This window comes from Diabrotica undecimpunctata, chromosome 3 (assembly GCF_040954645.1).
Source record: "Diabrotica undecimpunctata isolate CICGRU chromosome 3, icDiaUnde3, whole genome shotgun sequence".
NCBI lineage: Eukaryota > Metazoa > Arthropoda > Insecta > Coleoptera > Chrysomelidae > Diabrotica > Diabrotica undecimpunctata.
Window position 1 is genome coordinate 127,557,981 of NC_092805.1, and position 17,082 is coordinate 127,575,062.

The window sequence follows — 17,082 nt, forward strand, 5'->3', positions numbered from 1 at the left end:
AGTGGTAACAACGAACTGACAACAACCAAGTCCAGTTAGCTTCTTCCAGCGATGTTTTCGTTATTACTGTATTCTTCTATCAACTGCCTTAGTATGAAAATTGCATCCGTTCTTGATCTGTCTTGCATAAACCAAACTGATTATTGGATATTCCGGTTTCTTCAGGTATCCCTCCTATCAATTACTCTCTTTAATTTTTTTATTTTGTGATGAATTAATTTTATCGCCCTGTTGTTTGTTCATTGTTGTATATCTAGCTTGTTTTGTAAACAAGAACTAATTTACTGCTTCTCCATCCGTCTGGCATTTATTCTACTTCTTTAATTCTATTAAGTAAACCCGTTAGCTAACGTTAATGCTGTTCATACTTTCACCGGAATATCATCTGGTCCAACTGATTTACTTTTCTTTGTGTTTAGAACTGCTTAAACCACTTCCATGTTTGTTATTTTGGTAACCATTGCTGTTACTGTCTCCGTTAACTCAACTGGTCTCCTGCCAAACTCATTATTTAATAAACTGGCAAAGTACTTTTTCCTTCTCTTTTTTATATCCTTTTCGTTAAATAGTATTTAATTATTTTCGTCTCTGATACATTTAATCTGATAAAACTATCTTGATTTCTTTGCCTATGCTTGGCTACTTTATATATCTTTTCATATACTTATGACGATCTGTGTCCGACGTGTTTTCTTGCCACTGTATAATTTTATCTTATCTTTTATATTTTTAATTTCGTTTGATTACCACCAGGTCTCTTTATTCTGAAACTTCTTTCTTGACGTTTTTCCAAGTATTTTAATAGCAGTACATCTAATGATACAGGCCACCAATCTCCAAATTATATTAGGACTTCCTTACATATTCCTACACATTGTTTCTACTATTTTTGCCTCGAACAGACCTTTTTTCTTATCGTTTTTAACATTCACTACCCGATTCTTTGTGGTCCTCTCCGATATTTTGGTATAGTTTCGCTTTTTACTTCGATGCCTAGCCGAAGCAACCTATGGTGTTGGCTTACTGTCTTACTAACTCTTTCCTTCTTTTCCTGTCATGAAATAATCTGTTTGAGAGTGATATTATCCTCTTTTGTACGTAATAAGTTAAGTTTCTCTCTTCTAACAGAATGTGTTAACAGTTACTATATCTAATGCTGTTGCTAGTTCAAGCATATCATCTCCAGCTTTATTTATAGTTCCAGAGCCTAGTTCTCCATGTATTGTTTCATATACTGTCTTAGATTAGCCCACAGGTATATTAAAATTACTTCATATTATGACTATTTCCTGTGATTAAATATCACTTAATCTGTCTCCTAATTGATCATAGAAAGCTTTTCTTCCATTCTCACTGAGCCCTATTTGAGGAGAACGGACACGCAAACACACACCCACGTACACACAGACACACATACATGCACAACATTTAATACTTTTTTATCAATTACAAATTTCACTAACAATAATTTACATAATCGCTCATTCTTACAACTTTTACTACGTTATCTATTATATCCCCTGGTGGTATGAAAAAATCGAAGAAACAATGAAGATTAAACGAGATAAATACCACATACCACAAACACTTAAGTATAAATACTGATCAAAGTAAAAACGAATATCAAACAGCCTCTAAAGAAACGTACGAGGTGCGATAACTAAGAAGAAAAACGAAAGCTGGGAAAGAAACTGCTCCAGAATAAACACTTACTTGGGGGGTAGCAGAAGCACCGAAAGCTAGAAAATACTTCTATCTCTTCGACAAGATAAGACTAAAGATATCATCTCATCGATCAGCCTAGATAAATAGGACAAATACTTCGCAAATCTACTACCGGAAGAAAGGGCAGAATATTTGCAAACACCTCAAACACAATCAGATGTGCAAACACATACAATAGTTTCCCCAATTAGGACTGACGACAAAGAAGTAGCACGAGTATGCCAAGCATTAAAGAATAGAAAATCACCAGGCCCTGGTAATATCCCACCTGAGCTACTTAATTACGGTCCAAGCAAATTATATAATCAACTAGCCAGCCTTTACCAAAAATGTATTAACGGAGAGAGTATACCGGAAGAGTGGAAGACATCGTGTATCACGACAATACATAAGAAGGGAAGTAAAGATGTATGTGACAATTATCGAGGAATCGCAGTCCTTAGCACCATTTCGAGAGTTTACGGGAAACTCATCAAAATGGAAGATGAATTCTGTGATATGGAGGCCGAAGAACAGGCCGGCTTTAGAGCAGGTAGATCAACTATTGACCATGTGTTTACTGTTACACAGCTAATTGAAAAAAAAGTAGCACGAAATCGACCAATACATCTCCTCTACGTGGACCCTAAAACAGCTTATGATAGTGTGCCACAACAAAAACTCTGGAAAGCTCTCGAGAAAACAAAAATTAGTGTAACCTTAATCAAGGCTGTTCAAGACCTCTACAAGAACAACACAATAAAATAAAGAAAGGTCAGGAGGTATCCAAGGTTTTCACTATCAGCAAAGGACTCAAACAAGGATGCTGCTTGTCTCCTACTTTGTTTAAGATCTACTCGGAGCAAGCGATGAAGACGTGGAAAAGAAAATGCAGAAAGATGGACATTCCTTTAAACGGCGCAATATTGCACACATTGAGTTTTGTAGACGACCAGATAGTGATGGCCCAAGACTATGAATTTTTTTTGTGGCATAGACTTTCGTCATTCAGCCAGTCTCGAAAGCTAATAATATATTCCTTAAGAAAGTATATACACATAAGTACAGATTATTTCTCTCAGACAAATGCATAGCGATATCCCTAAAACGAAACAGATAAATAATTAATAGAAGAACACGTCGAAGGAAAATACAAGGACACTCGCTTCTCGTCTAGGGGTCCGTCAAGACATTTATTTTAACAGACAAACAATACTGGACCACGGATAACACTATGAAGACCTCGAATATATGACGTGTGAACTTATCGAAAAATACGAACTATGAGGGATAGAAGTAAATATCAAGAAAACTGAATACATGTGTATTGGGGGAATTCAACAAAATCTAATCTTGGAAGAAATACAGCGAGAAATAAATCACGGTCAAAAATACAAAATATTTAGGCATGTAAATAACCAATAATGGCAAATTAGAAGAAGAAATTAAACATAGAAATAACCAAGGAAGACAAGCCATTAGGCAATTAAACAGTGTACTGTGGCACAAAACAATATCCAAAGAAAACAAGTACAAAATCTATAACAGCATTATAAAAAGAATTGTAACATATGGAAGAAAGGCATGGTCACTGAAAGGAAAAAACTTAAAAAGCATTAGAAGCAACAGAAATGGACCTCTGGAGAAGAGCGGCTGGAAAATCAAGATTAGACAAAGTTAGAAACGAAAGGATACGAGAAATTATGGGTGTTAAGCTCAATATAACAGAGGACATCAGAATAAATCAACTAAGATGGAATGAACACGTCCAAAGAATGAATGAACACAGAATAACAAAGAAAGTATTGAACTGGACACCGCATGGAAAAAGAAAGCAAGGTAGACCGAGATTAAGTTGGAGAGAAGGAATCGATAAAGACTTAAGGGAGAGGGGAGTTAAAGAAAACCTTTAGAACGACCGAGATAAATGGAGACTGGAAATCAGAAGATGGCGTAGAACGTTATAAACTGATTGATTGATTGATTGTTCTTTCATTTCACTATAAGCAATTATACTAATTCCACTCCTAGTGTTACTTTTCCTTGCATACCATAATTTGTATCCTTCACCTAGTTCTTTCGCCATTTCTCTTTTCCAGCTAGTTTCTTGAATACAAGCAATTTGTACTCCCCTTCTTTTAATCGCATCTACTAATTCCACACTAGTAAGACTACCAAGAGTCCAAAACCCTATCCTAATTGTTCTAATCTGTAATGGTGTTCCTCCTGAAATAGTCCTCACCCGGAAATCCGAATGGGGGCTCAGTTTGCTTCCGGAACATTTTACCTTAGGACATGCCATCATTTCAGTATAATTTTTATTACATTGGAGAAGGCCCTTTTATGTTTATGGCTAAAAATAACGGCAGTAGTCGAAGAATACGTTTTCTCGGGCATCTCCAAAAACTAGCACAGGAAAGACGGACGAAAATTATGCTTTGTCCAAAAATCAATATGGAAGAGAAAGAGAGCAGACCATGAAAAAGATGAAAAGATAGTTTGTTCTCAAAGAATTCATTCTACAAAAAATTAACGTCCGTGTTTGGAAAGAAAAGCAGCAGATAAAAGGAAATGGAAAACGTAGCGATGGGATGCATGCAAAGACTATAGAGAGAAATGAAATGGAACTACTTATAGAATAAAAACAAATAAATTAGGACAAGATAAATAAATCAACAGTTTTGTTTTTTTACATATCCATCCAAGGATAGGCTGATCCTTTGCATTTGATGAAATGTAATTTCTAACAGAGCTTAAATACAAGAGCATTGAACCTTACCAGGAATAATAAATAATAAATGTGAGTTTTTGTATACGATTAATATAATTTTATTTTGCGAAACACAATAATATTTTTTAAAGCTGCCGCCAAATATAAAGAAACTGACTTAAAGGAGATGAAATTGAAATAAAAATAAAAGATGTTACAATCGATAATATAAACAAAAATTCTTCTTTTAAATTGATAATTCTGCTTTGTGTTTTTTAGACACGACTAGGTCATCCGCTTTATCTTCTCGATGGATTCTTATTAGATATTATAGCGACCGAATAAGCACCGTTCTAGAGTTCTTCTGTGTGTGCCCGTAATTTGTTGGCATTTTTATCAATGTTACGGCATATTAAATTGAAGGCTTTTAAACCCTAATTTTACACCGCTTAATAAAAGAGAAAAAAGAAGAAGCGTCTAGCTCGCAAAAGACAAAGAAGAACGAAGCACTTACGAGGTGCGGCTCCATAATTTATAAGTGGCCGGGCCCCGATAGTTGTTAACAGCTGCTTTGTAGATAAAAAAATAATCGATACTTTACTTATTTGAGTATTCGAGAGTTATGGGTTAATAATCTATTACATAGATCATTATGTAAGTTGGCTGATTTTAATATTGTTAATGATTTGCTGTTGCTTGTATTTATACAGCATGTCTAGATAAATGTAATGGCAGAAACTACCAAATGGAAGGAAAATAAAACATACTGAAAATTATTATTTCGGACCTATATCTATTTACAAGAAATGGATCTATATACAGGGTGTCCAGAAAGTCTCCTGACAAACGAAAACCAGAGATTCCTCGGTCAATTTTAAGACGATTTAACCCAATTCACGTAGTACGAAAGTGCTTCCTAAGGGTAATTACTATTTAAATGGGAATAAGCCACAATTAAAGGTTAAAGTACGTTTATTGACGTTTCAATTTCCACTTCGGAAATCGTTCTCAAAATACAAACATTAGTGATTATGGAGTCGTCATTTTTTAAAGTTCTTGTAGCCTTTAGTTCCTCTTTGCTTATGTTTTGTTAAATTTTAATAGACTTTTCCAATTCAAGTTTACATAATACTCTGTATTCTTCCTTTTCGTGGGTTGGTAAATATTGAGATATTTTCTCCACTGAGCTCATTATGTCTTATTTTGTAATGGATGGATGAGTAACAGCAAAATTTAGACCCTTTGACAGTATTAAACTCTCCGTTGCATTTAATTGTCTTTTGATAGATTGACAACTGTCGCTAATATGTCATTATTTCTATTTAGGTTATCTAAAGTGTAATATACTGTTTTGTTCTAAAAGAATATTAAATTTATTTAAATGTATATTTCTTTGTTTTTTATATGAGTTTTCATATACAATATGTAAACTAATAATAATTTGATCAAAATCAGAATTTGAGATTACATCGAAAAGCAAATCTTCAATACTTACAATATCTTGTTCAACAAAAAATAAATTAGATCTATGAAATTGTAACCTTTCGCGTATCATGGACAAACTGGCTCTATATAGAATGTTTTCCAACCTTCTGCTTGAATATGCTGGACGTAACTTCAAGCCCTTTGGTATTAGGTTGTTGTCTTTACATCTCCGTAAAAATTTGATGGAATTTTGACAATGTGAAAGTTTCTTGTAAAAAATTTCCAATCTCCTAAAATTTTGAATAACGCTGAGCCCACAACGGTTTCTTAATATTGTTCTGAAGCTATTTTCTTGTGGTTTGTTAGAGTAATTACTATTTAACTGGTAATAAGCCACAATTAAAGGTTAAAGTACGTTTTTTGACGTTTCAATTTCCACTTCGGAAATCGTTCTCAAAATACAAACATTAGTTTTTTTTTAGAAAAAAATTCTGTTTTGGCAACCCAGTCTAGCTATATACATTTCACCACAAATCCATGTTAATCCTTTCATTCCCATTTTTCCAACTTCCGTTTTTACCATTCCCATCCCAATGTTCTAACTTTTGTATCTACGCTTCTACAGTACAAACCAATGGTGTACATAAAACTGCAGAGTTTACATGTAGTTATCCGTATACTTATTAGGAAGGTCAAGAAAGCTGAAGACCACGAAAACGATGGAACGACAACTTACTAGAGGCACATTGAAAAACAGCCAGAGTCATGTCTACATAAAAAGAAGAAGAAGAATTGAAGATATATACATATATATATATATATATATATATATATATATATATATATTTATTTATATATTTATTTATTTATTTTCTTTTGCCTACCCACACAGATTTCTCAAATCCTGATTTTTCAAATTCTCGTAGTTTCCTTTATTTTCATATCGGCGAACAATTTTAAATTCAGTTCCGTGTTTCAAGTGTTCCAAGACATTGTAATGTTTAATTTTTTTTTTGCTGTTTTCAGCATAATGTTTTATCATGTAGGTTTTGACCGTTTATAAAAGCTAGGAAACTTTACTTAAGCATTTTGATTCATTCTGTCATAATAAATGGATTTCTAATTAGTTAATAAGTTGGGGATTATTTCCGATATAAAAGGAAATAGCACATGCTCATAAATACTTTCATTGCTACTTCACCTATGCTACTGAAGTTTCAGATCTCAAAACCGTTTAGATCAGCAGATACGTTTAATAGGCCACACCGTAAGAAACCCGATGTTAATATCTATTTTAATGCAATTTGCTTAAAATAATTTCTGAATTTAATAAACTATCACATAAACGAGAAGTGTAACAGGTCACAGGCAATCTTCCGCATTAGAAACCAGCGCCTTAAGGCAAAAATGCTGGTGATCAGTTTACCTATCTGCGGTGATGAATTTACCTATCTTCAAAGGATGCCGGTGATCAGTTTACTATATCTCGGAGGGTCTAATAATTTTATGGGGGGCTATAAAGTGATGAGTTCGTACACATCCAAAGATTGTCAATGTGATGACATATGCATAAATTTTCCATTCTGCTTAGAGAACGCCGAATTCTTGCAAAAATTTTAAAATTATTTCTAAATTTGTTGCAAGTATCTTGTATCCTTAGCCAGAGTTGTACACGATTTTCTATCGGAACGGAATAAACAAATGATTTTGATTTTATATATCCTCAAATACAATAATCGCAAGGATTCAAATCCGGCGACCTTGCGACGAAGCAATTGGACCCCTCTTCCAATTCAGTGGCCTTCGTAGTTATTATTAAGAAAGTCTCGTACATTCCTGCTAAAGTTGGTCGGACAGCCGTCATGTAGAAACCATAAGTTTTGCCGAATATTTCATATGCATACCATTTAAAGGCAACAAATCAGGTCAAACAATTTGCAGGAAATGCACTCAATTACTCCTATCCTTATCCAATCGACTTAAAATATGAGTACCTTTTAGTACTAGAATACCTGAAAATCTAATAATCAAATATCACGAATGCTTAAAAGTTATGCTTTAAAATAACCGTTGACCTACCCAAAACGGAGGCCTATGACCGGTATTAGAAATTGACAATTAATGGAATCGACTAAATTCTGTAGAATAAATAATTGTAATAGTTTTCGTTTTTCTAAATAGATGCGTTCTGGAGGTATTTAAAAAAAACTAATTACAAGCAGTCATCTTTAAAGAGCTCTATCTCGCTTAGGAAGCCTTTTCGGACAAGATGAATTACGTTAAATTATATTAAAATTATTCTATAGTCTTATATATCCTAGACCTATGGTCTGCTCATTTTTCAGAACATATTGCCCTACCATGTTAATTGTTAACTATATCTCCTACCATGTTAATTGTTAACTATATACCTTTTGGGCTGTTTTCCTAATGCTTCCTAATTTCTTAATTACTCACAACAACTACTATGCCGTCCATTTTGATTAAATTTCGGATTTCCTCATTACTTGCTGAATGTATAAAGGTCTTGCGCGCTATCATTGACAAAATCCTTATCATGGACTGTCGATCCGTATTAAATGTGCTTTTCTGAAACAATCTAATAATATTTCTTTCCTTATACCTATCTAATTTTTTTTTCTTTATTTCAGGTGGGAGATCGTCTCTTCGTTGGAGCTCCTGGCAGTTATTATTGGCAAGGTAAATAAGACTTTTTTTTAAATTATTAATACCTTTACAGGCTTCTAGTGAACCGTAGCGCAAAAAGTATCCAAATATTTGGCGAAACTCTTTTTAGAATATACCCAACCGAAATTGCTCTTCTGTTTCAGGCCAAATGTATTCCATAGATGCCCATGCTCATTTTAACTATACACCTGGAATTTTCGGAAATGTGGGCTATGGCGCCAAAGGTACCTTTCCAAAAAAATCGAAAAACTATCATCTAATCACTTCTCACACAATACTTACCCCAAATGACGAATTAATCACAAATAAAGCTTTTAAAATTGAGTTTTTTTGTTACAGGATAGCTTAGATTTACACGTATGCCTTAGTTTAAATCTAAAAATAAGGCTTGTGAACTGTCGTTGGAACTTTAGCTTCCAAAACCATGCTTAGAAAGTATAAAACATGCGTAAAAAATATTCAAAACAGACCACAGTTGAACCAATAAAAGTATCGTATGCAATAATACGTATTACCATCGGTAGTTTTAAGCTGATTTTAATTAAATTACGCTTTCTTCCCGAATTACCAAATTATCCGGGAATATTATTTTTGAAAATCTAAAAAAAACTTTTTTAAGGTGCCATTGCCTTTGTGAATGTTGGTTAAAACTATAGGAAGCTTTGTAATGTATGTACATTATCTGATTAAAATGCTACATTTCTTATCTAATTCATATTTCCTGAAATTTAGTCAACATATTCACCATAGTCTATTCTCCTATTTCAATCTGCTTTTTGAAATCAGAATGTACATAAATGATCTACTTTACGTGATATTGAAGTTAGGCCACATCTGCAATATTTCCTTCAAATACTAATACAGTAAGGTCTCGTTTGATGCGGTGGATACGTTCCACAGAAAAGCGCATATAAAAAATTGCTTAAAAAATGACATTACTTGCCTTGAAAAAGTAGGGATACGTCCCGTAGCCTCCTAAAATTACATAAAATCAAGATAAAAACGAAAAAGTTTCTAGAAGTTAAAAGAAATAGGCGGCATGATAAATTACTTCGAATATCTGAAAGAAATTCATACAAAAGCTTAAAAAAAACTGGTCCATAGTTTTGTTACTATTTCTATTTATTCATATCGTGTCGATAAATAGGAAACCATGGGAACCTGTTTATTTTACTAAAGTTGTTGTTGAAAGTAAACTAATTATTTATAAATTTCGTCTGCAGGTGGATATTTTCTTAGTTGACTCGTTTTTGAAACGTTTTTAAAATAGCTCAATTCTTCAATACTCTTCTAGTTTATATCATAGTGTTTTTCTATCAATTTTCTAACATTTCTAATATCAACTGCTTTTTCTTGTTTTACTTGTAAAGTAAATCTTTGCCTTTTAAAGCACGTGGTCTAAGAGATGTATCTATTATGAGCTGTTTCAACATCATATCTCCTGATTTATTGCTACAAAGTATGTAATAATGTTACTCGATCTCTACTTGCTTTATGTTTACTTGCAGTTTTTTCATCCTTTGCGATCTAAGTACGGTTAGGCTTTTTTCCAATACAGTCCCATTTCATCAGCATTAAATACTTGATCGGCGCAATAGTCCCCATCTTCAATAATTTTCGCTAGCTCCTGTGGAAATATTTTTGCTGCTGCTTTATCTGCTGTGCCTAACTTTGTACCAGAATTATAGATTTTCTGATAGCAACTTCATTCTTTTTAATTGTTCTTACAGTTGATTCTAGCAGTCTAAAAGCGATCTAAAATTGCAATTTTCGTTTCCAACGAAATTGATTGTCTTTGAAGTTTTTTTTTCCATTGGGCCAAATAAAATCTTAAAAAAAGAAATAAAAAAAATAAAACTTACGATATTGAGATGGCAAAAATCTCTTCTAATGAAAAATAAAACAAAATTTTAAACAACTTATTATAAAACGAAGCACCGCTAAGAGAAAAATTATTTTAAAATAATAACAGGTTATACCTTTTAATGCGACATTCGCAATGATGTAATAGGAACATCATGTAACAAGGGAATCCCCGAATTACAAAGACTCAGTTTACTGACATCTGGATGTGAATAGTTAATTTTTAATTATAATAATTAATAACAGAAATTTTTGGATGAAATACAAACCGCCCAACTTTACTTTAAAATCGCATAAAAATAATCCGCATAAAAAGAGACCCTACTGTACTTTATACTTTCTTTTATTAAGTGTAAGTTTTTGTTACAAATATATTTTTTTGGCTTTATATTTATAGCTTACTGACATTGTTCCTACCAAATAATATCCTTATAAAATGGGGTTTTATAAAATAAAAAGGCACTTAAAACACATCTTGATACAATGTCAATTAATTTACTACAGCCCCGTTTCTCAACCTTTCAGTATTCAGGGCCCATTTTTTTGGTATTATAATAAAAAACGACGTATATCATACGTAGAAAATTTTAACCAACTAATCCCCCTAGTGCAGCGTGATGTTAGTACCCTAGACTCTGGGCGTAGTGTCCTAATATAGAGCTACTTACACATCTTCAAAACTACCGAGTTTATTAAAACTTGACAATGCCGTTCCGTTACCGTATAGGTAAACTAGCATCTCCCGGCCACGTACAGTACAATGCTAGTCAAAATGTTTTTCATCTGCACTCTGTAATTTATGATGGATATACCGTCCTTACGAGAAATTTCAACCATGGTTTTGATTTGTTTGGAATATTATGAAAGATCTACTGTGCCGTTTTTCCTTATAATAAAATATTTTCGTAACTTTACGGCAATAAATTTATACACAACTATGGATAGATTTTTAACTAGATGTAAGCGAGTATTAGACAATAATGAAACTTCAACAAGTGTATAGTCGACCACGGTTTCAAAGATAAAATCAAGAAAATATTCGTAAGAATAACTAAATTTTGAATTTACAATAAATAAAGAAGAAAGACTTACCTGAAACCTAATAAACTTAAACGCCATTTGGAAACAGTTCATAGTGAGTACGTTAACAAGCCGCGAGAATTATTTGAATTGAAACTATGTTATATGAGTTAGTTAGTTAGTTAGTTATATGAGCAGCAAACATCATTCTTCAAAAATACTGGGTCTGTGAACGAAAAAGCTTTACTTGCCTCTTACAAACTATCGTATAAAGTAGCCATATATAAAAAGGCTCACACCATTGGTGAATGCCTTATTCTTCGAGCTGCGTTAGAGATTGTAGAAACTATGTTTGGAGAATAATTGGCCAAACAATTGCAATCTATACAGCTTGCAGTAGTGCTCCAAATTGGTAATATAGCCGAAAATGTACAGCATCAGCTTCTTGAAAAGTTTTGTGATGATATTTTTTTATTCGAGGCAAGAGATGGCAATAAAGATGCTCATTTAATGGCCTATACCCGATTTTGTGATGGTATATCGGCAATAGAAAAACTACTTTTCTGCAAACCTATAGAATTCGAAGCAATAGTACTCACTTTTTTTGATATTTTAAAATATTTTATTAATGAGGCAAATATATAGTGGCAAGAAAATCAACAAAATCTACAACGTCAACTACACAGTGAAGACTTAACAAGAGAAGAGGTGTCAGATGCCATCCTAGAACTCTAAGACAATAAAGCCCCAGGATTCGATGAAATCTGTTCAGAAATGTATAAAAAAAGGTGGTAATCAACTTTTTGCAGCAATCCATAAACTAATGGTACTTATATGGAAGTATGAATTGATACCAGAAGAGTGGCTAAAGGTAATAATATGTCCGTTGCATAAAAAGGGTGATCAACTGGAGTGTAAGAACTATAGGGGCATTACTCTGTTAGCATCTGCGCATAAAATCTTCGGCAATGTATTGCGAATTTACTGCTGAAAAGTTAACTACACATCAAATTCAAGCACATAGACAGATTCTAGAAAAGTCACTAGAATATAACATAGAAACACACCATCTCTTCGTCGACTTCAAAGCAACCTATGACAGTGTGAAAAGGATCCCACCTAAGTTAGTTAAATTGACCCAACTAACAATGCAAAACGTAAGCTCATGCGTTAGAATTGAAGGAGAAAACTCTACGTTCTTTGACATTAATAATGGTCTAAGACAGGGGGACGCGGTGGCGTGTTTCGTCTTTAATATTGTCTTGGAACAGGCAATCAGACAATTAAATATTAGAATGAATGGAACTATTTTTAATAGATAAACGCAAATTCTCGCATTCGCTGATGATATAGTTATAGTGAGCAGAAGTATAAGAGACATGGTGCAGTGTTATACAAGGCTTGCGGACGCGGCAAGTGAATTAGGACTTGTGGTAAACGAGAAAAAAACCAAATATATGTTGGTTTCAAAAAACTCTGGAAATATCCTACAAACGACGAAATAAACAGACGCATAGCAATAGCAAACAGAACTGTTTACGGCCTCTAGAAACATTTAAAAAATAAAAATATAAAACGTGCAGTAAAGCTCAATATATACAAGACCTTAATAAGACCGGTTTTGATATATGGGGCTGAAACGTGGACCTTATCTCAAAATGATGAAAGACTTCTTGGTATTTTTGAGAGAAAAATTCTTAGAAAGATTTTTGGGGCCGTAAATAAAAATGGGCTATGGCGTCGAAGATACAACTTTGAATTATATCAGTTATACACCGATCATTGTGAAATTCATTAAAGTGCAGAGACTTGGATGCTAAAAGTATCGATCATGAACAAAATTGAAGCATTGGAAATGTGGGTCCATAGACGAATGCTGAAGATACCTTAGACAGCAAGGAAAACTAATGAAGAAGTACTAAGGAGCGTCAACAAAGATAGAGAACTACTAAAGACCGTTAAACATCGAAAAATGTCTTATCTGGGACATATAGTAAGGGGAAGTCGATATAAAATATTACAACTGATCCTTAAAGGCAAAATAGAGGGCCGTAGAGGTGTAGGAATAAAACAAGTTTCTTGGTTAAAAACCATTCGTCAATAGATACAGATATCAAATGCAGGACAATTATTCCATATTGCAGAAGATCGAGAAGCCTTCGCAATGGTGATCGCCAACGTCGAATAATTCTGATTAGAAGAAGAAGCAGAGACTTAGATGGGCTGGACACATTACTAGGATTCAGATTACGAATACACGAAGAGATTAACATTTTCAAAACCAGAGGGCACAAGATGATGTGGAAGAAGACCTACAGATTCTAAGGGTCAGAAGATGGAAGGAAGTTGCCAGGAATCGACAGGAGTGGCGACTTCTTCGTGAGCAGCTCAAGATCCACAACGGATTGTCGAGCCACTTATGATGATGAAATATATAGTGGACAAATTACGTTGGAATATGCACTGATATTGCTTGTACAATATCTGGAATATTCCAAAGTGTAAAAGTACCTACTTATAAAACAAAAATATTTGTAATATGACTGGACCCATTACATAATCCACAGAGAGGTTCTGGCTTATTATTTTATTGCAAGACTAGATTGTTATCACGTGGAAAATGTTTACAACGTGCTTATAATTTAAAAGAGGAAATTGCCAGTTTCGTAAAAGAAGAAAACCGCCAGAAAACCAAAAAGCTACCAGATGCTTTATTTTTGATAAAATTAAGTTACTTCATCGACGTATTCGAGAAATTAAATAATTTGAATCTACAACGCCAAGGAGCAAACACACGTATGATGGATATCAGTTACAAAATTAGGGCATTTTGTAGAAAGTTGGAGCTGTGGGTCAGAAATGTGAAACAAAAGAAACTAGAAATGCTTGCATATGTAAATAAGTGCGACAAAACTTACAAGGCAGAATGTTGGCTAAGAATTTTAAAAATTATTTTCTTGCTGATGACAAGTTGGTAGCAAGTTACGAGTGGGGAACTACTCCCGAAGGTCTCTCAACAGCAGAAGGGAAAATCTTCATAGACTTAACTGCAAGCTGCGAAATCATGAGAGAATTTGAAATAAATCACTCTTTGAATTTTGGGCGGTAGTGAATGATGTCTTTTCTCCGTTGAAGCAAGAGCATTTTGTAGATTATTCACATTTTCAAAATCCTACCTTTGCGAAGCCTGGGCTTTAAGGACAAAATATAGGCCTTGACTGAATATAGAGAAAGAACTGAGTGTGGCTGATTGTAATATAAAACCTTCTCTTTAAACCTTCTCTTTAAAAACTTTACTGTGCGAGATAGGCCCAAGGAAGTTACTAATATATTAAAGCTAGTTTTAATTGAGTACTGATAAGTTTATTATTCGTTTTATTTGGCATTTTACAGTACCAACTGATACAATCATATTTCTAATAATTAAATAATCTCCTAGGGGGGAGCGCCCCACATATTGAGAAACGCTGTACTAAAGAGACACTTATCAAGGGTGCCTGGGAAAATAATTACGGCATAGATTATCCATTATTACCACAGACGTATTTTAAACTATTTTTCTGGCATAGTGTCTATATGCAAACACATTTAGGTGTTGTGTATATTATCACGTACTTTTTTTTGTTTCTTCAACTGTTTGTGCTAATATTGCGCTATAACACCTAGTCCATATTTATTATTTAAGATGATTAAGTGGACATCACGCGCAGTAGCTATTTCTTTACAGCATCCACCTTTTCTTATCTCTTCTTTAATATAGATTATTTATATTTGCATTTTTCATGTATACGGTTAATTGGTTTATTGCCTCTAAATCATATTAGGTTTGTGATTATTATTATTTCCTATTTTATTTATTAATTATTTGATAATAAAATTTTAAGATTGCAATAATATGATGCGATACCAACAGTTCATAGCCTCAGTTATATCACCGATAACGCATGAAAAATAAGGTTAGTGTAAATCTAATTTAATCCATTTTTTGTTTTACCGTTAGGTGCAGGACCACTTTGAACATAAACTAAAAAAGTGACGTCGACAATGTTGTAACTAATTATTAAACAAATTAAAGCTATTAATAATTACTAAATTATAATACTTAACACAAAATTTAACTGGTTGAGGACAAAGAATTTTAACTTGTGTTCAAAGTTTTTTTATGTTGCTTTCTCCACAGAAATATGTAACTAAGCAAACGAAGCACCAATCAAATACTCATTGTTCAATGTGTTGCCACCATTATCATTTATATACGTATATATTATTAAGATTAATATTATTATAAAAACTGGAGACTTAGAACCCGGGAAAAAACTCCACAGACGGAGCCTAAAGCTATCAAATAGCCAAATTTGAAGCAGCCTATCTCTATAAACTGAGTAAGCTCCATATTAATTTTTCTAATAATATCAATCTTAGTTATCTATTTTTATGCTGGGTTAATTTTTGTAACTGTGGAAACTTTTTACACATCTATTATATACGGGTTGTCGCTGATTTTCCATTCATCACTTTCTTCACAACAAAACTCTTCACTCCAAATCCTCATAAACAAATCAAACGTGGGATTGCTCATTAGCATTTTAGGCTGTTTTGTATTAGAAGCTTATTTGTGAGCCATATTATTTTTATAAATTCTTGTACAAAACTGAAACAAGTAGCTACTGACATATACAGGGTGAGTCATAACTATTGGGACATAGACTAAGGACAGGTTATTTGGACCAAAATATGGCTATTGGGCCAAATATGCCTTAATAAAATGTTGCTGAGAAAAAAGATACAGGGTGTTAAAGTTAATTTTTGTTTTTCGTTTTTTGCTAATAGTTTCCCTGTATATTTATAAATTGCTATCAAAATTGGCACAGAGGCATAATCTTAGAAAAGAAATAGTATTTTATTTACAATTCCACTATCAAATACCACACTAATAAACAAAGTTGCAACTAACGTAAGGTTTCCGTTTTGACGATAAATCAAAACTAAACACACTTTAACTTAAAAGAACTCACAAAAACTCAAACTAAATGTTCTACATGGTCTCCTCCGATTTCTATGCCTTTTCTAATTCTTTTTATAAAGGATTTTCGGACGTTAAAAAATATTATTCTGTCCCCTTATAAGATTAGCTGCATTTTGAATGTATCTCCAAAGTTCGTCTCGTGTATTAATTTCATTGGCATAAACTAAGGACTTCATATGTACCCAAAAATAAAAATCTAGCGGGTTGTACTCAGGACTTCTTGGTGGCCATTAAAAATCACTGCCTCTACCAATCTATCGTTGAGGAAATACGTCATTAAGATGATTTCTAACAGCTAATGAAAAATAAGGTGACGCTGCATCCTGCATAAACCACATTTTTCTTCTTACATCCAGTGACAGATCATCTAAAATATCACTAAGAGTATTTTCCAAAAAGATAAATAAGAATCTCCATTTAAATTCGGAGGAAGAACATAAGGCCCTAGTAGTTGGTCGCCTATAATGCCACACCAAATATTCAATTTAAACTCATGCTGAAAATGTCTAGCTTTAATAGCATGCGGGTTTTCTTCTTCCCAATAATGACTATTTCGCCAATTACCCCTCGTCTGGTAAAAGTTTCTTCGTCGGTGAACATAATATTCTTAATAAAGTGTCTGTCATTGTGATGTTTATTCAGAATA

At 33.3% G+C, this 17,082-nt stretch overlaps 1 protein-coding gene across 3 annotated transcripts in view; it reads left to right on the top strand.

Moving 5' to 3' along the window:
• if (integrin subunit alpha inflated) overlaps positions 1–17,082 on the top strand; it is a 460,319-nt gene that overhangs the window by 332,955 nt on the left and 110,282 nt on the right. For 2 of the 3 annotated variants that reach the window (XM_072526897.1, XM_072526899.1), the window contains exons 6-7: positions 8,491–8,539; positions 8,671–8,751. In XM_072526897.1, the coding sequence (XP_072382998.1) occupies positions 8,491–8,539; positions 8,671–8,751 (130 nt within the window). The remainder of the gene's footprint in view (positions 1–8,490; positions 8,540–8,670; positions 8,752–17,082) is intronic. The other variant, XM_072526898.1, reaches the window with a different exon arrangement.